The 27573-nt window shown below is 57.0% G+C and overlaps 2 protein-coding genes across 3 annotated transcripts; one reads left to right on the top strand and one right to left on the bottom strand.

Moving 5' to 3' along the window:
• Nucleotides 1–322: 322 nt before the first annotated feature.
• RNF40 (ring finger protein 40) lies at nt 323–12252 on the top strand. The gene is made up of 20 exons (XM_045993728.1): nt 323–375; nt 485–688; nt 1345–1512; nt 1647–1788; nt 2462–2668; nt 3211–3332; nt 3434–3580; nt 3674–3748; nt 4667–4786; nt 4882–5061; nt 5254–5389; nt 6234–6355; nt 6438–6865; nt 6947–7064; nt 7187–7336; nt 7504–7716; nt 7797–7922; nt 8905–9045; nt 9155–9256; nt 10979–12252. The coding sequence occupies exons 2-20, from the start codon at nt 557–559 to the stop codon at nt 11153–11155; spliced, it is 3006 nt and encodes a 1001-aa protein (XP_045849684.1). The 5' UTR covers nt 323–375; nt 485–556; the 3' UTR covers nt 11156–12252.
• Nucleotides 12253–17460: 5208 nt separating this feature from the next.
• ZNF629 (zinc finger protein 629) lies at nt 17461–24182 on the bottom strand. 2 transcript variants are annotated; one of them, XM_045993724.1, is made up of 3 exons: nt 24027–24182; nt 21371–21478; nt 17461–21215 (listed from the first exon to the last, which is right to left on the bottom strand). In XM_045993724.1, the coding sequence occupies exons 2-3, from the start codon at nt 21441–21443 to the stop codon at nt 18682–18684; spliced, it is 2607 nt and encodes an 868-aa protein (XP_045849680.1). In that variant the 5' UTR covers nt 21444–21478; nt 24027–24182; the 3' UTR covers nt 17461–18681. The 2 variants fall into 2 exon arrangements, with proteins under 2 accessions (XP_045849680.1, XP_045849679.1); XM_045993723.1 differs by lacking the exon at nt 24027–24182 and adding an exon at nt 22272–23882.
• Nucleotides 24183–27573: the final 3391 nt, after the last annotated feature.

Raw genomic sequence — 27573 nt, 5'->3', positions numbered from 1 at the left:
GGCGGGGGAAGCAAGTGTAGGACGCTCACCAATCCGTGAGAAGAGGAAAGCGCATGCGCAATAAGTTTCAAGCGCCGCCCCCGTGCCCTAGCTTCAAAGTGGCTAACAGGAGGTAGGCGATGCCCTTAGGGCTGGAGGATGTGAGTGTGGTGTCAGTTGCCACGGGAACTGTCTGCTGGCCAATCACCGGGAGAAAGAGGAGGTGTTCAGGAAGAGACCAAACCGGACCCGAGAGGCGGGACAAAGCGCGACCAATAGAAACAGGAAATGAAGTTTCGCCACATCCGGCATTGCCTGCGGCGCTTGCGCTGTGGGCTGAGGAGGCCGGTGACGTCCGGTGAAGTCCAAGATGGCGCTAGGCTGAGTCTGCCGCGGGTGAGGGTCCCGGGCAGGTGGGGGCGGGATCCAGCAGGTGTTGTGCGGGGAAGGCTTGAGGCTGCGGAGCACTGGCCGCCTCTCCACCTCTGCTCTCTGTCTTCTACAGGTGACGGAAGTGCCGCCTACGCCCTCTTGACGTCCCTCGGGAGACCCTGCGCCACTCCTCGCAGCCGCGGCCATGTCTGGACCCGGCAACAAACGCGCCGCCGGCGACGGCGGCTCGGGGCCCCCGGAGAAGAAGCTGAGCCGCGAGGAGAAGACCACGACCACGCTTATAGAGCCCATTCGTCTTGGGGGCATCTCTTCCACGGTTCGTGGGCCTCTACCCCAGTCCTCACAACTTGCCAGACTCCCATCTCTGTTCGCCCGAATCGTCCAGAGCCTTTACTCCCTGTTCCCCCAAGCTTAGCAGGATCCACTTTACAGAACACTCTTTTGAAGGAAACCGAGGACATGACGTCTGCCTTCCTTTTACAGATAGGGAAACAGGTTCCCAGAGGGCATGTGACTTGTCAAAGACCTGATAATTAGAAAGAGGTAGAAGCAGAACTTGACCCTTCTCACAATTAAGATGCTTTCTCGGGGCGCCTGGGTGGCTCGGTGGGTTAAAGCCTCTGCCTTCGGCTCAGGTCATGATTTCAGGGTCCTGGGATCGAGCCCCGCGTCAGGCTCTCTGCGCAGTGGGGAGCCTGCTTCCCTTCCTCTCTCTCTCTCTGCCTACTTGTGATCTCTGTCAAATAAATAAAATCTTTAAAAAAAAAAAAAAGATGCTTTCTCTATGGGTGCCTAAATCTCTTAACCCACTGAGCCACCCAGGTGCCCCCTTCCTAAATCTCTTAAAATCCTGCTAGTGGTTAGTGTGGGGGTACTGTCTTCTCCGTTCCAGTTGCTCTCTTGTCTCTCTCTGTGATTGGTGTCTTGGGCCCTGCTTGACCCTCTCCTCACTCCTTTGTTTTCCTTTGGTAGGAGGAGATGGACCTGAAAGTTCTGCAGTTCAAGAACAAGAAACTAGCAGAGCGGTTGGAACAGCGACAAGCTTGTGAAGATGAACTCCGAGAACGAATTGAGAAGCTGGAGAAGCGGCAGGCCACAGATGATGCCACGCTCCTCATTGTCAATCGCTACTGGGCCCAGGTGGATGCCCCTCTGCTTTCCAAGACCTGGCCTTGATCCAGCTGCCAGTCCTCTGACTACTCTCCTGGGAAAGGAGTATCATGCTGGGAAGCACCTGAGGAATTCATAACATTTTTGGTGCTTTCTCCCTTCAGCTGGATGAAACTGTGGAAGCCCTTCTCCGACACCATGAGAGCCAGGGGGAGCTGTCTGGAGGGACAGAGGCGCCTGGGACCCAGGAAGGGCCGACACGTGATGAGACCCCTCTCACAGAGCCAGGGACATCGGACCTGAGGGGTAGGGCCAGAGCCCTAGGATCTGGGGAGCTTGATTAAGTCCTGGGAACGGTCCTGGTGAAGAGGGAACTTTTATATTAGTCTCCTGAGTTCCCCACCACCCTTCACACAGGCACACACTTGACTTCATGTTTGGATAGCAAAAAGTAGTGGTTAAGGACTCAGGCCCCAGGCTTTGGAATCTGAGTGACTTGGTTCATAGTGCATGTCAGGTTTGACACTCATTTAATTCAGAAAATATTAATATCGAGTGATAATTGTGAGTTCATACTGTAACAGCCTTGGATGAGACAAAGATGAGCCAAAAAAGAAATATTGCCTTTGCCATCAGGGAGTAAGTGATTATAAACCACAAGTAAAAAGAATAGGAGCCCATGAAAGGGAATTAGTGTATGTGCACTTGAGTGTGGGTCTCGTTGAGATTGCGAAGGCAAGAGAAGGCTTCCCTGAGGAATGATTTGGAAGCTCCGTGGCCTTGAAATTACTTTAGTTTCCTGAGCCTCCGTAGTTTCACTTTGATGATGGGGACACTGGTGTATTAACGGGCACTGCGTGTGTTGAATCAGTGAGCCACAGGGTGTCAAAGGGCTCAGTCTGGAACTTGGTATGGAGTGGCGGTAACTGCTGCTCTTAACCTCATGAGATCCTCATGAGGGTCTGTCCACCCCCCACAGAGCTCCTGCCCATGCAGCTGCGGCCCCCGCTCAGTGAGCCAGCCTTGGCTTTTGTGGTGGCGCTGGGTGCCAGCAGTAGTGAGGAGGTGGAGCTGCAGCTGCAGGGCCGGATGGAGTTCTCCAAGGCAGCCGTGTCCCGCGTCGTAGAGGCCTCAGACCGCCTGCAGCGCCGGGTGGAGGAACTCTGTCAGCGAGTATACAGCCGAGGTTAGTTCTCTGTGTCCCACCACAGAGGTGTCTGTCTCCATTTGTGTCCTGGTTGTGTCCCCGCAATGCCTGAGTCCAGGGGCAGCCATAATTCTCCAGGGAATAAATCAGCCATGTTCTTGGGAAAGTGGTAGTTAGTAGATGGGGCTCTGCCTTTGGTTCATGGGGTTGAGCTCTAGACAGCCAGGTGGGAGGAGTTGTTGATGCTTCTGGGGCCACTGCCTTCCAGCTGGAGACTGCTTTGGAACACTTTGCACAGATTTTAGTTGCAGTTGCTGATCCACAAGGCGTAGTAGCAAGTGTCTAGGCTTTGTAGGCTGACAGGCTCTCCCAGCCCTAGTCCTGTCATTCTGGGCAGATGGTTCTCCTCTCTGAGCTGGTTTCCTCCTTTGTGCAGTGGAGATAAAAGACTCCGGGCTTTGTCATGAGAAATTGGCAAGACAGCTGGTGGATCACACTGGGCACATAGCAGACTCCAGAATGAGTTAGTACTTTGCCCCATGGCCCTGGATTTGGCTCTTACCCGAGCCCTGCCTTCTCAGGGGACAGTGAGCCCCCCGGTGAGGTGGCTCGGGCACGCACCCGGGAGCTGGGTCGTGAGAACCGGCGGCTGCAGGACTTGGCCACCCAGCTACAAGAGAAGCACCACCGCATCTCATTGGAGGTGGGATTAAAACCAGGGCAGGGTTTGGATTAGACACATATGAAGGCTCTCTGGGACCCAAGTTCCTTGCTCTAAGCATCTGACCCTGTCATTGTCTTCAGTACTCTGAGCTCCAAGATAAAGTGACATCAGCAGAGACCAAGGTGCTGGAGATGGAGACGACAGTGGAGGACCTGCAGTGGGACATTGAGAAGCTGCGCAAGCGTGAGCAGAAGCTCAATAAGCACCTGGCGGAAGCCTTAGAGCAGGTGAGGCTTGGGTGCTGGGTCAGACGGAGCCACGGCTGGGCACTTGGAGCCCTTGCTTCTTTCCTCCACCCCCATGGGTCTGTCTCTCCACAGCTCAATTCTGGCTACTATGTGTCTGGGAGCTCCTCCGGCTTCCAGGGAGGCCAGATCACACTCAGCATGCAGAAGGTGAGTAGGCACCATTCTTCCAGTCCCTCCCACAACCTTTTCTCTGCCCCACCCATGGAAGTCCCCTCAGAATTTAGGACAGATGTCTGCATGCTCTGAGTCCCTTCCCTGTCATTCATGCTGCTCTGTTTTATTCATTTATGTATTGAGTAAGTAATCGTTGACATTAAATCCTACGCATGGTGCTTGGAAGCAGGCACATGCGAGGACAAAAGAGACAAAAAGCAAAGCTTTCATGGAGCTTAGATTCTAGTTGGGGGAATAAACAAGAAGTAAGATAGTTCATCAGGTGGTTAAAGGTGCCCCAAAGGAAAAGCATAGAAAAGAGACAAACGAGGGCACTTGGGTGGCTTAATAGGTTAAATGTCTGCCTTCGGCCCTAGTCATGATCACCAGGTCCTGGGATTGAGTCCCATGTCAGGCTCCCTGCTCAGCGGAGAGTCTGCTTCTCCCTCTGTCCCTACCCCACTCATGCACGTGCACACTGTTTCTCTCACACATGAAAGTAAATAATCTTCAGAAAAAAGGGAGAGGGAAATGGAAGTATGTTGGAGTTGACTGGCATTCTTAGCTGGCAGGCTGAAAGAGGTGTCTCACAGAGAGGGCTGTCTCACTTCTTGTTCATTGAACATATTTTTTGGTCCTGTGAGGATCATTGTTCCCTGTTAAGCTTTAATTCAGGTTCCTTTTCAGGTCTTTCAAGAAGGTTTTTCTGATTCTCTGTCAGTTATGAGCCTTGGTTCCCAGCACTGACCATGTAGTGTTTTCTCCAACTTCTTTGGAAGCCCTTAGGAAAATGCTTAGGTTTGGCTCGTCCTTGGGGCTTCAGAATCCATTACTGCCCACCTTCGGTGGGGATGTGAGGGAAGCATGCATCCTGGCCCGGCCCTGCCTCCCACAGCTTCTCCCATTCCACAGTTTGAGATGCTGAATGCAGAGTTGGAGGAGAACCAGGAATTGGCCAATAGCCGGATGGCAGAGCTGGAGAAGCTGCAGGCCGAACTTCAGGGGGCTGTGCGGACCAACGAGCGCCTCAAGGTGGGCTCTGTTTGGGACCGGGAGGCCTGAACCTACAAGGTAGTGGCCAGGTCTTGAATCCTGTTGCTGATCACTCGTGGGCACCCTGGCCCTAGGTGGCCCTGCGGAGCCTTCCCGAGGAGGTGGTGCGGGAAACGGGGGAGTACCGAATGCTGCAGGCCCAGTTCTCGCTGCTCTACAACGAGTCTCTGCAAGTGAAGACGCAGCTTGATGAGGCCCGGGGGCTGCTGCTGGCTACCAAGAATTCCCACCTGAGACATATTGAGCACATGGAGGTACGGCCTTGGAGCAGACCTTAGGGTCAAGGTGTTGCTGGCCTTTGCAGCACCTGCGTGCTGCCAGTGGTCCCTTGGGAATAAGTTTGCCCCAAGCCACAGAGGCCCAAGGTGGGGAGTGGGGGGATGCGAGGAGAGGAGTTTGCTAGGGGGCTGAGGGGTCGTGTGGGTCCTTAACGCTTCAACCTACAGAGCGATGAGCTGGGGCTGCAGAAGAAGCTGCGCACGGAGGTCATCCAGCTGGAGGACACGCTGGCCCAGGTACGCAAGGAGTATGAGATGCTGCGCATCGAGTTCGAACAGAACCTGGCGGCCAACGAGCAGGCGGGTATGTGGTGAGGACAGGGTGGAGGGGGGACCTTATCTGGGATTGCTTGTCCCTGGTGTGGGGTTGTCGCTTATCCAGATGCAAGGGGGTTAAGCCCCTTCCTTTCACAGAGCCTCCTCTCTCTGGCCAAAACGGGGCTCCTCCCACCTGACTCAAAGGCACGATGAGGGTTACAGCCAGCTGAGGTGGCTGACAGAGCAGGCACAACCAAAACATGAGCTCTTGGCCCCGCCTGTGGTTCTCTGGCCTTACGGTGTCTCTCTCTCTTAGAGGTATTCGTTCATTTTACGAAGATTTTTGAACACGACTTATGAGCCGGGCTCTTTTCCAGGCTTTGGGATTATGTCCATGAACAAAACACAGACAATCCCTGGTACTGTGGAACAGTATTGTAGTGAAGGAAGACAACAAAGTAAAAAATAAACCTGCCGAACCAGACCTTAGGTAGTGGCAAATATATCCAGAAAAAGAAAGCAGGGAAGAAAGATAGGAAGTGTGGGGAGAAAGGGGTTGTGGTCTTAGATCGGGAGGCTAGAGACATTTGTTTAAAAATACAAAGAAAGTGGGCTAATTTACTTTGGTGACTATTAGTCATATGTTCCTTTAAAGAACATTTGGAAATACTAAAAAAAATCTACATTAACAGAAATAACCCAAGGAGGCAGTCTCAGGTTAGTTTTGGGTGTTTCCTTTGAGGAGGTGATCACACTGTATATATAAGGCCTCAGTTTCCTTGTTGTCCGCAATGGGAGTGATGGCTGCGGCTCCCTTTCTTCCCCCACTGAGGGCTTGGGCCCTTCGTGCAGAGGCCAGTCGAACTCCTTCCTTCCCAACCCTCTCCTAGGGCCCATCAACCGGGAGATGCGCCACCTGATCAGCAGCCTCCAGAACCACAACCACCAGCTGAAGGGGGATGCCCAGAGGTACAAGCGGAAGCTGCGGGAAGTGCAGGCTGAGATTGGCAAGGTGAGGGGGGCTGCCTGGGAAAACGCTTGGCTGGACCCGGGTGAGCACTGTCACACCTCAGCCCTGTTCTCTGTCTTTGCAGCTCCGGGCCCAGGCCAGCGGCTCAACCCACTCCATCCCCAGCCTGGGCCACCCAGAGGATTCTAGCCTCAGTGCCCCAGCCCCAGGGAAAGAAGAGGGTGGGCCAGGCCCTGTCACTGCCCCCGATGGCAGAAAGGAGATGGCTTCAGTGCCTGGTGCCACCACCACGGCCTCTTCAGCGAAGAAGGAGGAGCTGGTCCCCTCTGAGGAGGATGCCCAGGCCCTAACTCCTGGGTCCCAGGGCACCTCCTCTCGGGGCCGAGAACCTGAGCCCAGGCCCAAGCGGGAGCTTCGGGAGCGGGAAGGGCCTGGCCTGGGACCCCCATCTGTAGCCTCAGCTCTCTCAAGGGCTGATCGGGAGAAGGCCAAGGTGGAGGAGGCCAAGAGGAAGGAGTCAGAGCTCCTCAAAGGTCTCCGAGCAGAGCTCAAGTGAGCCCCTATTCTTGTTTCCCTCCCACCCCTATCAAAGTGGCCTCCCAGTCACCAAGCCTTCCTCCTGTGGCTCCCCAGGAAGGCCCAAGAAAGCCAGAAGGAGATGAAGCTGCTGCTGGACATGTACAAGTCCGCACCCAAGGAACAGCGGGATAAGGTGCAGCTCATGGCAGCTGAACGCAAGGCCAAGGCTGAGGTGAGGACAGGTAGGGCCTGCAGGGCCTACACAGAGGCTGCCCTGGGGAGTTCTGACCAAAGCAGAGCCCTAGGTCAGCAGCAGGCTATGACCAGCACTCACTCTCTTTCTGGTGGCTGTAGGTTGATGAACTGCGGAACCGTATTCGGGAATTGGAGGAGAGGGACAGGCGGGAGAGCAAAAAAATCGCGGATGAGGACGCCCTGAGGCGCATTCGGCAGGCGGAGGAGCAGATCGAGCACCTGCAGCGCAAGCTGGGTGCTACCAAGCAGGTGAGACCCTCTTGCGGTCCCCTTGCTTCTGAATGTTGGGATTCCCTTAACTCCTTGTTGAGTGCTTCCAACAGATGGTCCGGGCCCACGCTGTTCAGCCCTGTTCTCCCATGGTTTCCTTGCAATCATCACCCGTATTCGGTGTCATCTCTGCCTGTTTGCTGCAGGAAGAGGAGGCTCTGCTGTCCGAGATGGATGTGACCGGCCAGGCTTTTGAAGACATGCAGGAGCAAAACGGGCGGCTGCTGCAGCAGCTTCGAGAGAAGGATGATGCCAACTTCAAGCTGATGTCCGAGCGGATCAAGGCCAACCAGATTCACAAGCTGCTGCGGGAGGAGAAGGACGAGCTGGGCGAGCAAGTTCTGGGGCTGAAGTCCCAGGTAAGGCTGATTGGGGCTTGCAGGCTGGAGCCGGAAGGGCCAGCGGCTCCCCAGCACTGAGCCAGCACCCCTGACCTCAGGTGGATGCCCAGCTGCTGACCGTGCAGAAGCTGGAGGAGAAAGAGCGGGCCTTGCAGGGCAGCCTTGGGGGTGTGGAGAAGGAGCTGACGCTGCGCAGCCAGGCCCTGGAGCTCAACAAGAGGAAGGTGAGGCCGGGCCCAAGGGGAGAAAGCAGCCTAAGATGGTGGCTCACAGCTGAAGCCTTGCTGTGCCTCCGCTCCCAGCCCAGCTCACGTCTTGACTGCTTACTGTGTTCCCATCCTGGTGCTGAGCCTTACCTGTGCCCAGTTGCGTTTTGGTCTCATAACAGTCGTGAGATGGTGTTTATTATCTGCTTTTCTCAGTGAGGAAACTGAGGTTTAGGGCGGGCAGCTGACTTGCTTGAGAAAGAGTGGACCTGGAGTTGGGCCCTGGGTCTCCTTGGCTCCAGAACCCACGTTTTGAGCACTGTGTTGGTTAGCTGTAAAGTAGACATGCTGGTCCTTGTCACAGAGTTGTATGAAACCTCAGGAACATCTAGGTCGTGGCAGAGGCTTAAGGTCAATATTGGTTTTCATTTTCTTCCCCTCATTGGGCTTTTTCTTCCCCATTTCATTCATTCATTAAAGCAGTCGTTTTCATGTCCTTGCTATGAGCCCGTGGCACTGAGTGCTGGGTAGGAACCTCTGGTCTTGAGGGGCATATAACCAGCCGATAATCCCACAGGTTAAATAGGCTGTTGCTGATCCCAGTAAGTCTTGTGAAGGAAACTAAGGTGCTGTGAAAGAAAAATAGGGGATCCTGACTCGGGAGCTGAATGTAAGCTGCAGCTTGAGGGGGCCACTGGGAAGAAGTATGTGTGCTGTGGGAGTTGAGGGGAGCAGAGAGAAGAGCCCCGTGGAGGTTGAAGGATGGGCGCATTATGCGGGTGAGGAAGTGAGTGTGTCAGGAGCTGTGGAGAACAGGAGGAGGTGAAAGTGGGGAGGTCAGGAGGCAGGACTAATTCTAGTGAAGATACTGGACTTGATCCCCCAAAGCAGGAGTCACTGGAACATTGGGCACAGGCATCTGGAGCGTGGCTCCACACACTTGACTCCCCAGGCTCAGGTGATCGGTGCCCCCCCCCCCCGCCCCCATCCCACCTCTCAGGCTGTGGAAGCGGCCCAGCTGGCCGAGGATCTGAAGGTGCAGCTGGAGCACGTGCAGACGCGGCTGCGAGAGATCCAGCCTTGCCTGGCGGAGAGCCGGGCTGCTCGTGAGAAGGAGAGCTTCAATCTCAAGAGGGCTCAGGTGTGTGTGGGGGGCAGGGGCAGTGTGGCTCAGGGTCACTAATGTGGGCTGGGCTGGGTGGTTCAAGAGGAGAATGCTTGCACTTAAGCTAGTTCTCCTCCTGCTCCAGGAGGACATCTCACGGCTGCGGCGCAAGCTGGAGAAGCAGCGGAAGGTGGAGGTGTATGCGGACGCCGATGAAATCCTCCAGGAGGAGATCAAGGAGTACAAGGTGGGGCTATGGGGCTGAGTTACACCCCATCAACCCAGGAAATCCTAGATGGGGGGTTGGTGAGAGCTGTAGTGGATAGTCTGGGGACCCCAGAAATACGTAGCAAAAAGTGGGCAGCACCTTGGTTGTGGAGACTCGAACAACTGACCAGGTACTGTGTGTGTGCTTGTGCCAGGCACAGTGCACGGCTAGGCGTGGGAGGGCTGGGGGCTCGACTTAGTGTCAGACCTCTTGAAGCTGACCGAGAGGAGGCCGCGGAGTATTCTGAGTGATGAGCATTGTGATGGCAGAGGCCAGGGCGCATGGCAGCTCCGGGCGTTAGTAGGCTTCCTGGAATGAATGTCATCCAAGGACAACCTGAACTGTCAGATCCTAGAGGGTGTGGTGAGTGAGGCTGAGATGCTTGGCTTATCCTGTAGGCCTCATGGAGACATCAAAGGGTTTTAAGCCAGAGAGTGATGTGGTCTGATGTGCTGTTAGATGCGGTACAGAGGAGGTGAAGACTAGAGGCAGAGAAGTCTGTTAAGCTGTTGGAGTCACTGAGGCAAAAAATGGACAGGGAGCTAGCCTGGGTGATAGAGACAAGTAGAGGAGCTCAGGAGGCAGAAGTGCTTGGACTCCGCGATGGATTGATGCGCGGAGTGAGGAAGAGGGAGATACCGAGAGTAACTGCATTCCTGATTGGAGAAACGAGGTGGGTGACAAGTGGCACATGATGGGATTAGGAAGACTGTGGAGAAGCAGGTTTTGGTGGACAGTGTGTCTCCAGGATGGTGAAAATGAGGTGCCTGTGGGAAGCTGGCTGGGAACGCACTTGAAGCAGAAGGACTGTCTGGACAACAGGGGCTTGTGGGCTCGTGAGTAGAGGCAGCAGTGGGTGTTCCATCGACTGTGGTCCCCCAGGGAGGGTCTGTGGCACAGACCTCCCGTAGGAGCCTCAAAGCTTCAGTGATAGAGGAAGAGAAGCCTGTGGTTTGGCCCTGAAGAAGCAGAGGCAGCTGGGAGGCAGCCATGGGGAGGGAGAGGAAGTTTTCTCCAGAAGAGAGGGCTTGCATGGGTGTGGTTTGAGAGCTAGGGCAGACGTGATGCTGGGGCAGTAGGCTGGGCTGGGATTTCAAGGAGGGCGAGTGGAGGAAGAATATTGGGGAATGCTGAGTTGACAGAATTCCTGAACTTAGAGGTGAGATCTGGTGGCCAGTGGGAGGTTTCAGGATAGGAGGAGATTTGTAAAACCTTTGTAGAGAAGAGTGAGTCCAGGGACCCAGCCAGATCTCTGGATGGCAGTAGGCGTGTGCTCAGTTAAGGGTAGAGAGGGCAGATTTCTAGTGGCACTGCTCTGCCCAGCTGTGACTTAGCAGGTGCAGATGAGAAGGTAGACAGAAAGCTTCAGCTAAGATTGGGGTTTTGCCAGAGAAAGCCAGAGGAGTGAGAGATCGAGCCCCAGGGCAAAGGAGCCCAGGCTGAGCCTGTAGATTATTAGCCTTGAGGGGGACATGTTGTTCACGGGTACCAGTGAGCAGGGTAGAATCCAGACTCTGCTTTTGTCAAGTTTTGAGAGCTTGCTCAGTCCTTATGCAGAGTGCTCTGCCCCACCTCTCGGTTCTGGAGAGAGTTAGAGGGAGTCTGTATGTGGTGGGCGTGGCCTGGACCACCTCTTGCCCTTAGCTCAGGGTCTGGGTGCCATCAGGACTGGGCCCAAGCTGCTGCCTTTGCCTGGCCTAGGCGCGGCTGACCTGCCCCTGCTGTAACACCCGCAAGAAGGACGCGGTCCTTACCAAGTGCTTCCACGTCTTCTGCTTCGAGTGTGTGCGGGGCCGCTATGAAGCCCGCCAGAGGAAGTGCCCCAAGTGCAACGCGGCCTTCGGTGCCCACGACTTCCACCGTGTCTACATCAGCTGAACCCGCAACTCAGGGGACTTCGGAACACCCACGGACCCGGGGGCTGTGCCTCCAGTCCCTCCCTACCCCACGTTCAGTGACCCCTATGCTCCATTCCAGACCCTGTGGGTCCAGCCCCTCTCCACCTCATTGGTTTGGGGGTCCCAGTGCATGCTGGTGGGAGTAAGATCCGTCACGTTCCATTCCGTCTTCTCCCCACAGTCAGAGCTGTAGCCTGGGGCGCAGCTGCCCTGCAGGAGGGGTCTTCTGTGAGCAGCTTGCGGAGCCTGGAGCACTCACCTGAGCTTCCTGGAAGCTGGCCCTACCCCTTCTCCACAGGCTGACTCCTAGTCCTCTGTCTCCGCGGGCCTATCTAGTCCAAAGGGTGCGATCCCCCAGGCTGTGATCTCCTACCCAAGAGAAGATTCATTCGCTACCTGCTTACCCATAAGTGAGGACCAAGGGTGGGCCACTTTCCCCAGCCCCTAAACTCTAGGGCCCAGGGAGACTTTCCATGCTTGGGTGGGGCTCCCCTCCTGTGGAGTTCCCTGGGCTCTTTGGTCTGGCTCTTAATGCTAAGGGCCTAAGGAGGTACCCCCTGGGTGGGGGGGCACTATCCTCTTTTGGGGGGGAATTTTGGCTGCTGTGGTCACCTTGCCCTCATCTCAGGAGTGCTGAACCAAGATCATCAGTTTCTAATCAGCCTCCCCCACACCATCTCTGTTTCTTTTCCAAACCCACTTACCTGCCCCCATCCCATGCTTCCCAAGACTCCACTGGGTACCCAGCCCGACCCTGCTTTTATCTTGATGGCCTTAACTGCAGTGGAGGCGAAATTTCCCAGGAGGGGAAGGGACAGACTGGTGGCTGGGCCAACTTCCAATCATTCCAGGTAGAGGAGCTTCATCTAACACCCTGTGACTGAGCCTGTCCCCATGATGCTCCCTGTGCTGCCTGCCCAGGCAAACTCCCATGGGATGTGAAGGCAGCAGGCAGGGGCCTGGAAGGTGGAGCTGCTGACAGGTGGAAGGGTCCATTCAGACCCGCAGGCCCTGCTCTAGAGATGTCTTGTACAGGCTGTTAATTGTTACGAATAAACGTCCAACCCTCAGCCTACACTCCGAGTAGCCAGGCTTCCTGCCCTAAATGTGGTCCCAGGTTTTAGCTGCTACACTTCTCCCATCGCTGCCCTGGCTGACACCTGAACCCCCAAGGGCCTCCACAGAGACCTCATCCTTCCCACCCAGCATCTAGTTACGTTTGGACCTAACTGCTGCCTCGGATCCCAGACTGCTCGCAGGAGGAGCATGTCTGCTGGGAGAAAGCACCCATCGTCCACTGTCGCTAGCCGGTCCCTCCGATTCCCATCCTGTGGGGTTGACACTCCGGGAGGATCCTGGCGACCCTGCCGGAACCCCTCCGCTCGGGCTCACCACGCCCCTCGCAGTCATTGGCTGCAGGGATGCTGGGAGCCTCGGGTTGGATCCCGGGAAATGTAGTCCTTTGTTAGCACCCGGCAACAAGGCTCCTTCGTGGGGTTAGCGGGTTCCCGGGTTGTGCCTTCCCGGCCTGGACCCAATCTTCGAGCTGTCCCTTCCCGCCGGCTTCACCACCCACCTCCCTCGCGAGCGGACAGATGAGAGCAGCGCAGCGGGTGACTTCCTTTATTGCAATTTGTGCGGGCACCTGCCCGCGTTCTCGGGAACCGCGTGTGGATTGGTGTCTGTGGGTTCAGCTATCTGTCGGATCCACGGGTGGAGCCTTCACTGCAGTCGTCTGGGGGCTCATGCCAGGGCCGGTACTGACGGAGCTAGGGGCCGGAGTCGGGCGCATGGTTGTGGTGGCTGCCGCCGGCTTGGCAGCAGTCGGGCCTTCGCGCGGCCCTGTGGCCTTGTCTGCCTTCGGGCTCAACCTGGCGTCCGGGATTTCGGCGGGGTTGAGGCGGCTGGACCAGGTCGGAGTAGAGGCGGAGACGCGGGCTACGGTGACTTCCGGCGCTGGGCTGGCCGCGGTGGGCATGCTCACCGAGACCCGGGCCACGGCCGGGGATGGCATCGGGCCGTTGAGGAAGTGTCCACCGCCGGAGCGCAGCGCACGTCAGGCTGGGGAAAACGTGGCATATTGCATCATAGAGACGCGGGCCGGCTCTGAGAGGAGGGCTGCCCCCGGAGCGGGTCAGGGTCAGCCAGTCCTCCGTGAGCAGTCTTTCTCGGGAGTCCTCCACTCGTGCTCTTTCAGTAAATATTAGTAACTGCACATCACCTCCCCAAATGTCTGTTTGGCTGGTGTCCGGATTCAGAGAAGTAAAAACTCACGTCTAGTTGTCTGGTAGGCATCAAACTACTTTCTCAAGCTGAAGGGCAGGGGATAAAGATGCCAGAATTTCTGGGAGGCTCTGCCTTAGGGGCTGATCAGTTTCCTTCACTCAGGAGGTCTGACCCCTGACAACCCCCAGTAACCCCAAGTGGCCTCAGTGGCTGTCTGATACCCTGGGCCCCTAGAATGGGCAAGCCAAGGTTCCACCTTAGCAAGCCTCATGGTGAATGTGCCTGTTTTAGCTAGAACTAGAGCTACTACTGTATGACTGGCCGCAGAATCCAGTGGAGTATGTGACATTGCCCACTCTCTTTGAAACTTCCTTGGCCCGTGGTGCTACACTCTCCGGATAGTTCTCATACTGTCTTCTGCTGGCCCTGCTCCTCCAACTCTAAGCTACACCCTCTCCTTTTTTCACTACTTTCACTGTGTCTTTATCCATGGCTTTGGCTACAGCTAAGCTGCTGAGATCCAGTTCTCCCGTCCAGTTCTCCTTCCTGAGTTCCAGACCTACAAAACCACCACCATGGTGGGGAGGGCGGAGGGCAAGGTCGTCACTCTCCTCCAGATGGTGCCCTACCCCCAAGTTCCTCAGACAAGATGCCCCACACTCTGGCTTCTGTTCTCTGCCTTACCTCAGTCTCTACTGGTCTATGCGCTACTGCCCAGCCAGTGTAATGTTCCATACTTTCTTTCCCCCACCCCACCCCTGGCCCTTGCCCTTTGCCTCAGGTCACTTCCTCCAGCCAGTTTCCTGACCCTCTGCTGTGGCAGGCACCATGTCTGGGTCCACAGCCTTCTCTGCTAAGTCTTTGAACCGATCACTGTGCTCCAATGCCTGTTCTTTCCCTGAAGTCCCCTCACTTGACTGAAGACTCCTGCGCTGGGATCAGGATGGCGAACACAGAATGCAGGATGACCTTCCCTGCTCACCTCCCCATGAAAGGCAAGTCCCTTCTTCCTTACTTACTACCCCACTTCCTGCTTTCCCCATAGGGAAGGGGAAGGAGAGACAGCAAGATTGCTCTGGAGGTCTAGGTCAGAGAGGTGCAGAGAAAGTGGAGAGAAAGCTTCCTGGCTGGGGCAGGAGGCTCCCCGTAGGCCAGGGCAGAGGCAGGCTACAGGTTAAAGCAAGTGTGGATCTCGGGTAGCTGTTCAGGGGGCCATGGCCCGGCCTAGGCCCAGGAGATGGCAGCTGAGGCAAGCCTGGCACTGAGGATTCAGCGAGAGCAGCCCCGCCTGGCCAGACAGTGTGGAGCCCAGGCCAGGCCCAGGCAGGTCCCAGGCTGGGGGGGGACAGGTTTGGCTGGGTACGGAGCCTGCTCCCGGCCGTTCTGTTTCCCTTACTGCCTTCCTGTGAATCTTGGGCAAGTGGTGCCCTTCTCCGAGCCTCTCCACACAGTGAGGGCTTGTGGGCTACCTCCTGGGGGGAGATCTCCACTCGTGCCTCCTCAGGGTCTAGGAGGCTCTGTTCCAGAGGTAGGTTGACTGGGCCCCAGACGGACCAGGGGAGGTGCCGCCGGCTTTTGGAACTAGATCTTCGGACTTTTCTTTGTGACGGGAGAGGCTTCCCTGGGGCCACATGGCTGGACCAGAGCCAGTGAGTGCCAGAATCACCAGGCAGCCGCCCAGCGGTCATTTCGCTGGTGGTCAAAGCCAGACACCCACAAGAGCTGCTTGGCTCTGCCGCCATCTCAGCGCGTTTCTCTCTAGGACGGGGATTTTAACGATCCATAAATCGTCTGGCTTCTACCCGTAAGCAGTGTTTGGGAATTTGAGGGCATCTGTGCGAATGGGCCCGGCTGAGCTTTTGAGCAGACACACAGACCCTGGCTCTGGGAGAAGACAAGCTCCTTCGGCTTGCTCCAGGCTTGAAAGACAAGGCAGAAAACACCTGGGAAATCTTATTCCCTTTATTCTCTTCAACTAATCAACATGACCACCGGTGACACAACACTGTTATTGACACACAACATTCAAAAGTGGGGCCTCTCTTCACTCCACAGGGACAAGTCAGGTTGAGTGGGGCTTCTCTAATGGGGGCAAAGGAGTCTGGGGGCTGCTCGCCTCCGGAGCAGGTGTCATGGAATCTCCCCTCTTGGCTGTGACCGCTTCAAGTGTCCCCACCATTCAGGATCCATGCCCAGTTCTGTCAAGTTCCCACGTGACCTCCACAGCCATAGAGGTTTCAAGTTGCACCCTAAGCTCAGATCAGCGTCTACTCTCCCCTCTGCTTTCGCCAGTGACCCTGCGACTGGTCTGTTGGGCTCCTCCACCAGGGCACTTCTGAAGCCTGGAGCCAGGCCTGCGAGGAGCCGGACAAGAGGGTTTGGCTATGCTGCACCTTTTGGACTAAGTTCTGGTGGGCATGTGCCACGACCGTCCCCTGGGCCTTTGCCTCATCTGGCCAGAGGGAGTCTGGACACTGCCACCTCCCCAAGCCAGCTCCCTGCTTAGTTCCTCCCAAGATGCAGCTCGCTCTGGGAGGGAGGCACCTGGGTAAAGAAGTTTGGGGAGGTGGGCCAGAGAGAACAGGTCATGCCCCAAAGGTCTCCGATTCTGCCCCTTTCCTGCTACAAAACCCCGGACCCCAACTAGTCATGCCCACGTCATCCATTCAGTACCGGGGCCAAGACCGCTGGCCCTCACCCATCCCTACACATGCAAGCTATGTATGCTACACCCTAGTCCTTAACAGGCTGACGGCGGGCCTTCCACCACACTGACCACCTCCCCCGCTACCGCACCAGACTGGCCCTGGAGCCCCACAGGCTGCTCTCCAGGACTCTTCCGAAGACAGAGTCCTCACACCTGTTTCCAAGGGGAGCTGTTTCTAGCTTTACAAGGGGTTTGTCTCTACAACTGGTTTCTTTCTACTACCATCTTAGAACAAATCTGCTTTGACTTGGAGGACTGTCTCCTCCTCCTTAGTCTCACAGGGACACCCCCTCTGCTGATGCCTCTGTCAGTAGAGATTCAGGCAGATTCCTTCTCCCCTCTCAGTAGTGCATTCTGACCTGGCACTTGGGTGGGCTGGGGCTTTATGCAGATGGTGACAAGTGTCTCCCCACAATTATCCAAGGCCTGCCTCTCCCTTCTCCCCAGCAGGCCTGGGTTTTTCCCCCTACAGTGTTCTAGATTTTGATCCTTTGAATTTAAGGTCATCCCTTCGGGCAGGCAGGAGAGATGAAGGGTGAAGTGCTTTCACCCTTTGGGCTTTTAGGTCGCGGGATTAGAGGTCTCTTCCACAGCTCTGAGGAACGCGGGTCGCCCTCTCCAGGGAAAGGCCCCCTCACCTAGCATCTCAGTTCTCTGAGTCGAGGACAATGCCAGCGTGGGGCCCATGGGCACTTCCTTTGGACCCAGCACTGGACGGAGTCCTCTCCTTTAAGGGTCTCCTGGGTTAGAGGGTGGTTCTTGTTACAGGTTGTCGCGAGAGTTTCCACTCGACCATTTCCTAGGGCAGCAGTCTCTGTATTTCCCCCAACCCCTGCCGCCACGCACACACACCCAGTCATGTTAGGGGGCTGGGCTGGGTTAATGGAAGAGCGTTACTGTGTGTGTGCGAGGACGGGAGATGGGCCTGGCAGGGGAGCGGGTTTCTCATCCTTCCATTTCCCTCTGGAGGTTTCTGGCTAAGGAGGAGAGGAGCCAAGGAGGGTGGGATCTGTCCCCCTTCCAAGGCCACGATCGGGCTGGGTCATCACCACCTCAGAGCGTTCCAAGTACCAGGGTGAGGAAGGTGGTCAGGCCTCCGGATGCTCTTCAGGGACCCGTGGCCCCATCTGTGGGGTGTCTGGAGGCCCACCACTACGTGCCGGCTGGCTCATCCCGCCAGCAGCCTGGCTAACAGCTCAGATGGAAGAGTGAGGCTTAAAAAAGCAGGTTGCCGGCCAATCCGAGCGCTCTGTTCTGTCGACTGGCTGTCCCTCGTTGCCACAGAGAACCGACACGTGGCTCCTTTGACTCGGAGAAGAGAAGTCTAGGGAGGATTTAACCACACACAAGCCTTGAGTCTCTGAAGGGCTTTATTCTTTGGAGGTCGACTAGCAGCGGTTCCCCCTCTCCACTGAGGACAGAATTCGAGGACGCGAGCTGCCACAGCAGCGAGTCTGGTGGCAGTTAGATGGCAGGAGACAGCTCCTGACGGTGAGACCTGAGAATGGGTAGGCGGGACCCTCCATCCGGGGAGGCCTCTTGGAGTCGAAGTCCCCCTTCCCGGGGGATGAGAAGGGGGGAGAGCCCTGGTGGCCGGAGCTGGGATCTGCTTGCACTTGCAGCTTAACAAGCTCCCGGAAACGGGGAGCACTGGGCAGCCCCGAGTTTGCTGGCCTCCATCCGGACACTGCTTCACCTTGGCTTGCTTTCCTCAAAGCACCCTAACAGAAATCCCTCCCTGCCCCCTATTGTGGTGGTTTCCCAGTATTCTTTGAGGTTTCTATGCACCCCAAACTTAAGCCTTTAAAAAGCCTTGACATCACTTTTTTTTTTCCTTCCCCATTTTTGGGTTCTTCCTCCTAAGGAATTCCGTGGGCCTCTTCCTCTAACAGGCGATCACCTAAGATTGGCCTCATCCCCCGAGGCAGCGAGCTGAACTTTCTCTTCCTAGTTCCCTGGGTTGTTTCTTCTCTGTGGGCCTGGGGGCTCCTCCTCCCTTTTCATCTCTCCCCATACTAGTCCCCAGCTGAGCGTTTTCCTCAGTGTCACTGTCCAAGGCTTCTGAGAGAGGGGCCCCCTCCGAACTCCAGGGGGAGGGAACACTGTGGGACGAGTTCATGGAAGGCTCTGCTACACCTTCTGAGGATCACTCCTTTTGAGTCAATGCCACTGGATTCCCTGCACTTCCCCGACCCTATAGTTTCACAAGGATTTTGATACAGTTTTATAGGGCTGTCTAGAGACGTATTGGGACCTCTTCCTACAATTAATAGGGCTTTTATCCACTATGGTTTATAGGGTTTTTCTGCTACGACTTAAAGGGCTTTTTTTTTTCCTACATATTTATAGGGTTTCTAACCCAACAGTTTTTCTCTACTGCCTTATTAAGTGGTTCCCACCAACATTTTTATAGGGTTTCTCGTCACTGATGTAAAGGAACTATTTTTACCCCGGGTTCTTTATCCTCCGCTTCTCTACAACCTGATAGGGTTTCCCTCCTTTCCCCCACACCATCTCTGGGGAGAGCCAGTGTTCCTCTCAGGAGAGAGAGGCCCTTGGTCTCCAGACCCATTTCACAAGGTGACCCCGGGGTGGCAGCTCCGATGGAGGAGGAGGGCTGCGACTTCCGTGAAGCCGTCTCCACACTCAGGGCACAAATAGGGCTTTTCTTCCAAGAGGGTCTTGGGATTTTCCCCGTCCCCATGGTGGCCACTCCCCGTGGGGGTGGGGGCCTCTTCCGCACCTTCCTGGCCCGTGGACAGGGTGCCTGGCTCTGGAGGGGGATCCTCAGGTGTGGGGGGCTTTTCTTGGGTGTGGGTCTCCTGATGCCGGGTGAGCGCCAGGCGATCGAGAAAGGAGGCCCCACAATCTGAGCAGCTGTAGGGCCTGGCCCCCAGGGGGCTCCTGAGGTGCTCCAAGAGGACAGAAGAGCTCTTCCCCAGCTCCGGACTCTTCTGGGATTTCCCACCTGCGTGGACTTTCTGGTGCAGCAACAGCTCAGAGCTGAGGCCAAAGCTCTTTTTGCATTCAGGGCATTTAAAGGGCTTTCCACTTAGGAAGGGGCTGGGCCCGGCCCCTTCCCCTAGACCAATCCTATAATCAGGGAAGAGAAAGGGCTTTTCGTTGCCGTGGGTGAGCTGATGCTGGAGGAGCACAGCCCGATCCAGAAAACTTTCTCCACAGTGGGAACAAATATAGGATTTGGAAGAGAGCAGGCCCAGCCTTTGGCTGAAACTCTCCTGCCCCTCGGGCATTTTAAAGGGCTGTCCGGGGGGTTCAGCTCGGCCCTCCGCAGCTCCTGGGTAGGAATTGCCTCCGAAGGGGAGCCTGGGGGATCGGAACTGAGGCGCCTTGGGGGCTGGGTGTGCGATGAGGCCATCCGAGTTTTTGTAGGGGTTTTCTCCGATGTGAATCCGCTGATGCTGCATGAAGATGCCCTCGTCGTTGAAGCCCTTTCCGCAGACAAGACACTTGTGTGGTTTGGCTCCTGGGGGCGGTGTCAGCAGGGCGGAGTCGCCCAGCCCCAGCAGGCTGTCGCCCTGAGCTCTGCGCGCCGGGGTCTTGCCCCTCTCGTGGACCACCCGATGCTGCTCCAGCTCGTGCGCCTCCAGGAAGGCCTTCCCGCAGTCGGAGCACACGAACAGGTTCTCATCCATGTGCGTGCGCACGTGGGTGATGAGGTTGGAGCTCTGGCTGAAGCTCTTGCCGCACTCGGGGCACTTGTAGGGCTTCTCGCCCGTGTGCGTGCGCCGGTGCTGGATGAGGTGGGAGCTGCGGATGAAGCTCTTGCCGCAGTCGGAGCACTTGTAGGGCTTCTCGCCCGTGTGGATGCGCTGGTGGCGGATGAGGGTGGAGCTCATGATGAAGCTCTTGCCGCAGTCCGCGCAGATGTAGGGCCGCTCGCCGCGGTGGATGCGCTGGTGGTTGATGAGGTTGGAGCTGACGCTGAAGCTCTTGCCGCACTCGGGGCACTTGTAGGGCCGCTCGCCCGTGTGCGTGCGCTGGTGCCGCAGCAGCGTGGCGCTCAGCGTGAAGGTCTTGCCGCACACGGGGCACTTGAACGGGTCCTCGCGCAGGTGGGTCCGCTGGTGCTTGATGAGGGTGGAGCTGTGGCCGAAGCTCTTGCCGCACTCCAGGCACTCGTAGGGCTTCTCGCCGGTGTGCGTGCGCTGGTGCTGGGTCAGCTCCGAGCTCTGGATGAAGCTCTTGCCGCACTCCGTGCAGCGGTAGGGCTTCTCGCCGGCGTGGATCTTCTGGTGCTTGAGGAGGTTGTGGTTCTGGCCGAAGCGCTTGCCGCACTCGGGGCACTTGTAGGGCTTCTCGCCCGTGTGCGTGGCCTGGTGCTGGATGAGGTCCGAGCTGCGGTAGAAGGCGCGCCGGCACTCGCCGCACTTGTATGGCTTCTCGCCCGTGTGCGAGCGCTGGTGCTTGATGAGGTTGGTGCTCTGGGTGAAGGCCTTCTCGCACTCCGTGCACTTGTAGGGCTTCTCGCCCGTGTGCGTGCGCTGGTGCTGAACGAGGTTGGAGCTCCAGCTGAAGCACTTGCCGCAGTCCGGGCACTTGTAGGGCTTCTCGCCGGTGTGCGTGCGCTGGTGCTGCACCAGGTGCGAGCTCTGCGTGAAGCTCTTGCCGCACTCGGAGCAGGTGTTGGGCCGCTCGCCCGTGTGGATGCGCTGGTGCCGCAGCAGCTTGGACCACTGGCTGAAGCTCTTGCCGCACTCGTTGCAGATGTAGGGCTTCTCGGCCCCAGAAGGGCGGCCCTGCACCAGCTCCCGGAGGCTGGGCTCATTGGCTGGGACCACCGGGGGGCTGTTCCACGTGGTCAGAGTACCCCACTGCCAGCTGGCCTCACAGGCCTTGGTCCAGTCCGAGGGCGTAGGGACTACCTCAGGGGCAGGGGGATCCAGAGCCGTCTGCTGGTCCAAGGAGTTGGGGTGACCCAGTGGGGTTGGGGAGTCCTGAGGGACTGTCGGATCCTGGGAGGGTCTCTCCGGGGGCATCTCTGATGGGTCCTTGAATTCTGGACTCTGAGCTGGATCTCCCAAGATGATCTCCTCCCCAGAACTTTCCTGCTGAGGGTTCTCCTCTTCGTTCCCACTCTCGGCACCTACAGAGAGAAAGGGAGTCTCCAGCCCCCATTTCCTTTCAGAACACAGGGCCGGGGCTCTCTTCCCTCCCCTGGGTGTCCCCCAGAGTCTGGGCCCCTCCCTGAACTGGGGCCACTGTCTTGTCAGGACTGCAGTCCCTTCTTGTGCCCCTCACCTCTGTGAGCATCGTTGGGGCTCTGTTCAGGACCCTGCAGATCGGGGCCCCACAGCACTGTCTCAGGCTCCATCCCAGAGCTCAGGACTGCCCAGTGTTCCAGGGACCCTGGGGGAGGGAGACAGGGGAGAAGATAGGAACACACAATCGGAGCTGATCTGCAAGCTTCTTTACTTCCCAAGCCCGACTCCTTCACCTGCTGGCCCCAGGCCGTGTTCCTCTTTGGTGAACTTCAGTTTCCCACCTCCCCATTTTTCCTGGCTTCTGTTCTCACAGCGGCCCCCCTACCCCTGCAGGCCCGATTCCTGCTCCAGCTCTTAAGATCACAACTAAGTCGGTAGATGAATTTAAGTGTGTAATTAAAAGCTCATCAGTCATAACCCTCTGAACCCAGACTGGGGGCTAGAGAAGTATCTAACACCCACGGGGGAAGGAGGCTCTCACCCCACCCCTCTGATGCCCAGAGGCTGGGAAACCTGTTATTTTGCTAATCAGAGGAAGCTCATTAAGACTCTAATTTTCCTCCTTAATGGGGCTGCTAATTGGGACCAATAAACTTTCCTTATGAGCCCAGAGAACTTACAGTGCCTGGAACACTTGAAGAGTTAAAAAAAAAAAAAAAAAAAAAAGAAAGAAAGAAAGAAAGCAAGCAAGCAAGCAAGCAAGGAAGCATGAAAGCAATCAGATTTCCCTGAGGGGGTGGGGGCCCTCCAAAAGGACTGGAGCACTTTCCCGTTATCCAAGCACATAAAAAAGTTCAAGCCAGAGGTGGGGGGGCAGTCTGAACCCATGGGGGACTTCTGCAGAGATGACCTTGAGAGGCAAATGAAAAGGAAAGCGGAGAAGGGAAAAATGTGTGTAGGCTGCCTAGTCGCTGCTCGGGCTTGTGTTCTGTCCTTACCTCTCCCGATCCTCCCCACAGGCCCGTGAGGGGACCGAGGAGTCAGGCTGTCCATTTTACAGATCAGGAAATCAACACTCAGGGAGATTTCTCCAAGGTCACAGGCTGGGAAGTGCCAGAGCTCAGACCAGAAATGCAAGGTTCTAGGTCTGGCTCGCCCCAGCCTCTGGGAGGGAGATGACCTTGGGAGTCACGTGAAACTCATAAATGTGGACTGCTGGCAGGAGACCGGTGATGAGGAAAGCTCAGACAGAACCTGCGGGCCATGACACGGAGAAATTCCCAGGACCATCCGCTTTCCTTGGCTTGTCAGATCCGGTGACTAGGCCTGGCAGTCTGCGCCGATGACCTCAAAACAGTACTCCCCGCTGAAGGCCGCCCCACTAACACCCCTTCTTCTGTTTCATTTGTTCTGTTTTGTTGTGGCTGTACCCTGTGCCCAGGGCAGTGCCTGACACATAAGAGGTGCCTTAGACATTTCGTTGAATGAATGAAGGTGAATGAGGGGGATGCCCCTCGTTCCTGGAAAACCTGTCTGGTCTAATGCCTTTAAAGGTCAGTTTGCAACGGGGTTGGCGCCAGAAGAGCAGGAGTTCAGAGTGGCCTCCTGGTAAAACTTTACAGCTAGCTATCCCTCCAAAAAGGGTGACGGGATTCCAGCTTGAGAGAATAAGTCCTCAGGAGCTAAATTCTAGGCTCCCACAATGTTTAGAGCCTAAACAGAGTTCCTGGGGAGGGTCCTGGCTTCCAGAGGCTGTGTGGGAGGGGCACAGTGCCTAGGGGGGCAGTGGTGCAGAAGACAGGGCCAGGACTCAGGAGGCAGCTGGGAGGCAACCAAAGTGTAGCAGGAGCGAGCTGCACCCTGCCAAACAGCGGTAGGGGAGACAGGAGTTGGATTTTGGGAAGTAAATTTAATTTCTTCATCTCTGCAGCTCCTTAGGCCATGAAATGTCCCCTCCCCCACCTGTAAGTGTCTTTGGAGCGATCGGAGCAGGGGCCTCCGCCTATTCTGAACACGCCCGCTGGGCTTGCCTAGGGCAGGTAGGACCTCAGGTACCTTGATTGTCCCAAGAAATTCAAACTCAGCGGTCCCGAGCAGAAGGGAAGGGGTTAAAGCCAAGGCCGCCATGGAGTAGGAAAGTAGGAAGACGGAGGGAGGCAAGAAGTGCTGGGAGCCCACCCAGGCACAGGCCGCGGGGCACAGGCCTTGGACCTCGGGCGGCCCCACCGCGGAGGGAAGGTGGGAGGGAAGGACAGGAGGAGGAGGCTGCCTCCCAGAAACGGGTGGAGAGCGGCCCAGGGTGACCCTGACATGGAGGCAGCTGCGGGAATACAGCCGACCCGGCCCCGGCCTCCCCCCTCCCCAACGCCCGCACCAGCGCAAACCCTGGACTTGTGCTCGCGTGGGTCCCCGCGACCCTCTTCCGGCTCCCGGGCCGGAGCCCCGCATCCTAGACCCCCGCCCGCCGGGCCCCCAGGATTGCGGCGCTCCGCTGCGCCCTGGCCCCGCCGGCGGCCCCATTCCTTCTTCCCAGAATGCTCACGCCCTCCCTCCCCTCCCCCACAGCCAGACCCTCGCGCTCTTCCCAGAATCCTCGGCCCCTCTCGGCCCCTGCCCGGCCCCCACCCCACCGGCGCCCGGGGCGGGGAGGGGGCGCAGGCCCGCGCGCCCCCGCCTCCCGCGCCCCATTGTTCCCGGCGGCCGTCCCGGGCCCTCCGGGCCACCCCCCAGGAACCCAGGCGTCCCCAACTCACGGCTCTGGGGTCTGGGGAAGGCCGGAAGGCAGAATCCAGCCCCAGGGGACTTAACCCCTTGAATGCCCTGCCTCGGGGGGCGGGCTGGACGCCGAGGACTCTGGGGTCCTTCTCAAGGGGTGATCCCAGGCTGAGGACCCGGGGACCAGTTCAGGGTGACTGGGACGGAGCAGGAAGTGACCCCAGCTTCCCGGGCCCCTCTAGCCTGGAGTCAGAGCATCAGCTCTATGGGATTTAACCCTTTGCCGCCCGCAGCCTGGGGAAAAAAAAGAGGACGGGGAGCGGGAGAGGTGGCTGAGACGCCCCTCTCTCGGTCTCCAGCGGGAGCGGGTCCTCAGGGGGAAGCCCAGATGCCAGTGAGGGGTCTCTGGATTGCTGGCCACTCTCCATCTGAAGGGGGTTCTGCCGGCCACTCCCGGCAACCCCGAGCTTGGATTTGGTGGCTGCTCGTCCCCTGGGGCCTGCCTTTGTTGGGACTCAGACTCAGGGATGGGGCTCAGATGCCTGGGTTGTGGGGTGGGAGCGTGGACTGGCTGGGCAGATGCCAAGAGGGAACATCCTACAGACTGAAAACGGCATAAATGAAATAAGTCATGACAGCAGGAGTCTGGGCTGAGGGGACCCTGGCAGCCAAGAGAGATTTGCAGCATGCTTCTTGCCCAGTTGGCTCTCCTCTGAGCTGCCATGGTGGCAGGAGGGAAGTCAGTTAGGGGGCGGGCCGGGGGGGTCACTGACCAGGGAGGGCCCTTTCCCAGCCGCTCAGGGGGTACCCAGCTCATAGCAGGAGAAACCTTTAAACCCCTGAGAACACAGGTGGCTTCCCAAGTCCCAGGTTACCTGGACTCTCAATTCTTACACCCTTTATCTATTCCTCCTCACCACAATTCGTGATTATCCCCGTTTTACAGGAGAGGAAACTGAGCTGTGGGAAGTGAGGCAACGTGCTTAAGGCCACGGTCGTCATTATTTCCATCGCACATTTGTCTCTTGAAGCCTGGATGCTGCAGGGAGAACAGTGGTGGAGAGACCCCAGAGCGGAACAAGAATCAGGCTTTCTACCCTCAAGAACTCAAGAAGTTTGACAGTGTGTAAGTGACAGACACAGGAGATTCCCAGGAGAAGGTGAACAGGGTTATTTGTCCGGGGATGTGAAGGAGCGAGCACAGGAACAAACTGTGTGTCAGAAATTATTCAAGAGGATGCAGCCCCTCTGGGCCTACATCTGGGGTGCAGAGTGTGTGGCCACCAGAAGAGCCCCCCCCCCCCCCCCCACCGCTGGGCCCTGCCCCTGCTCACGTCTTTGCGCTGTCTCCTTCACCCACCTTCCCAGCCAGGTGCATCCCCGTCTTACCTCTGGCTCCCATCACCTTTGACACCTCCATCCCACCTCAGGGCCTTTGCCCCTCCTGGTCTACCTTTCTCTGCTCTGTTTCTCACAGCACACTATTGCCTCCTCCCTGCAAAAGCCTGACTTGGCCTGGGGGCAACAAGTCGAGAGAGGGGTTCGGGGTGGGGGTTGGAAACTGCATCCTGGAGGCTCTCAGAAGGGTTTAATTTGGCCTACACCCTTTTCGGTGGTGGGGGTGGGGTTTGTGTGCACGTGTGTTTAACCAGATTAATCGGCACCTTTAAAAATCAGTCCATTTCGGGATGCCTGGGTGGCTTAGTCGGTTAAGCCGCTGCCGTCCTCTCAGGTCATGATCCCAAAGTCCTGGGATTTGAGTCCTGCATCAGGCTCCTTGCTCAGTGGGGAGCCTGTTTCTCTCTCTGCCTCTGCCTGCCACTTTGCCCGCTTGTGCTCGCTCTCTCTCTCTCTTTCTGACAAATAAATAAATAAAATCTTAAAAAAAAATCAGCCCATTTCACATACAGATCCAAATTTCCCGCTTCTTTGGAAAATCCAAAGATGTGGCAGCAAGGCCCAAATTTTCACGTGGCAGCCTCTGGTTGGGCAGTAGCTTCCTTCATTACAAGGCTACTGGCTTTCCAGTGTGCCAGTCTCTGTCACTCTCTTGTGTCTCCAACCCGGAGGCTGAGAAGTGGTTTCAGTGTATCTGTGATCACTCACTGTTGGTGTTCCAATACCCGCTTGATGAGAGTTCTGTACCCCTTGGTGTGTCCCCCAGGTCAGAGTAACAGGTATGAGGAGGATGTCTTCTGAGGAGTTCCGTTTATTGTGCTATTCCAAGGGCTCCACAGACCTTGATGACAACTCACTAAACCAATATTATTGTCCCGAGGGTAGGGTAAGTCCCTTGTACACGACTGAACGGGGTGACAGAACTGGGTTCACATCCAGACACGCTGCCTTTAGAGCCACACGGCCTCTAACCACAACTCTCAGAATAGCTCACGTGTGTCTGGGGGCAGCCCCTGAGCCGCTCAGCCCCGCCATCCCCTCCCCCAACTTGCTCCAGGAGCTGGAGAGAGGAGCGGGCAAGGGTGGAGTGCCCCTGCCCAGACCAGGCCATTGGTGGGTGACTGCGCACTGTCCTGTTGCCCACAGTCAGCTGGCACAGTGGCCATAAAGGAGACCCTCCTGGAAAGATGACTGTCCCCCCTCCCCCTTGCCTTTTATGGATGGCCCACTGTCAGGCTCTTCTTGGCTGCCGCTCAGCAGCCTTCCACATGGCCCCTTAACGCAGGCCTCCGTGTCCCAAGACCCAGGTTGTGTGAGGGCTGTGAGGTCCTGGAGGTGGGCCCTGCTCTGTCCTCACTGCTCAGGGTGGTGTTGGGCACCTAACTCACTTTGCCACTTGGAGATCTGGCTTCTTCTTTGGAAAGGGGATGGGCCTTGGTTCCCAAAGGGATGGGAGGGTAAAATGAGATGATACGAGAATTCAGAGCGGACCAGCTCTAGAAATGGCTGTCTCATTTTTTCGCATCAGAGCGCACAGTCCTCGGCCCAGTGGGCAGGCAAGCCAGGAGCCTGGAAAGCGTGTCCTGAGAGACACAGGGAGTATGTAACTTGGGAGGACCTGGGGCGGTGACCCGAGACTCCAACCCTCCGCTCTGTGGAGGACACTCTCAGGCGGGATGTGAGAGCTCAGAAGGTACAGCCAGAGAAGGGTGGGGAGGGCTGCTTCCTCCCCACCCCTCTCCCGAGGACAGCTGCCCGCCCACAGGCACGGGGCCTCCAGCTGGTGCACAGGCTGGGCCCGCTTCCCTGGGGATGGGCCTGCCCACAGGATGTATTAGGGGCTGCTTTGTAGGAATGTGGTCCTCAAGTGTGGAATAAGAGCAGAGTCCCAAGACTGGGAGATCCCTTGTGCCTCTGGAGAGTCCAGGAGCAGTCACTCCTCTGCTCAAGAACCTGCAGTGGCTCCCTAAGACTTTTCACATCAAGTCCTACCCTCCTGCTGCCTCCTAACCACCATGTCCCTAAGGCTCAGAGCCACATGCTTGCTTTACATTCTCTTCCTTGAACATTTCCTGCTCCATGTGGTCAGTTCCAGAAATCCTTCCGTGTCAGCTACTTAGCCTTGTCCCTGTCCTTGAGGCCTTGTTCCTTCTGTCCGTTTGCCTGACAGACCTGTGTGTATCACGG

The sequence above is a fragment of the Meles meles genome, chromosome 21 (assembly GCF_922984935.1).
Source record: "Meles meles chromosome 21, mMelMel3.1 paternal haplotype, whole genome shotgun sequence".
NCBI lineage: Eukaryota > Metazoa > Chordata > Mammalia > Carnivora > Mustelidae > Meles > Meles meles.
This window is presented reverse-complemented; position numbering and strand designations above follow the sequence as displayed.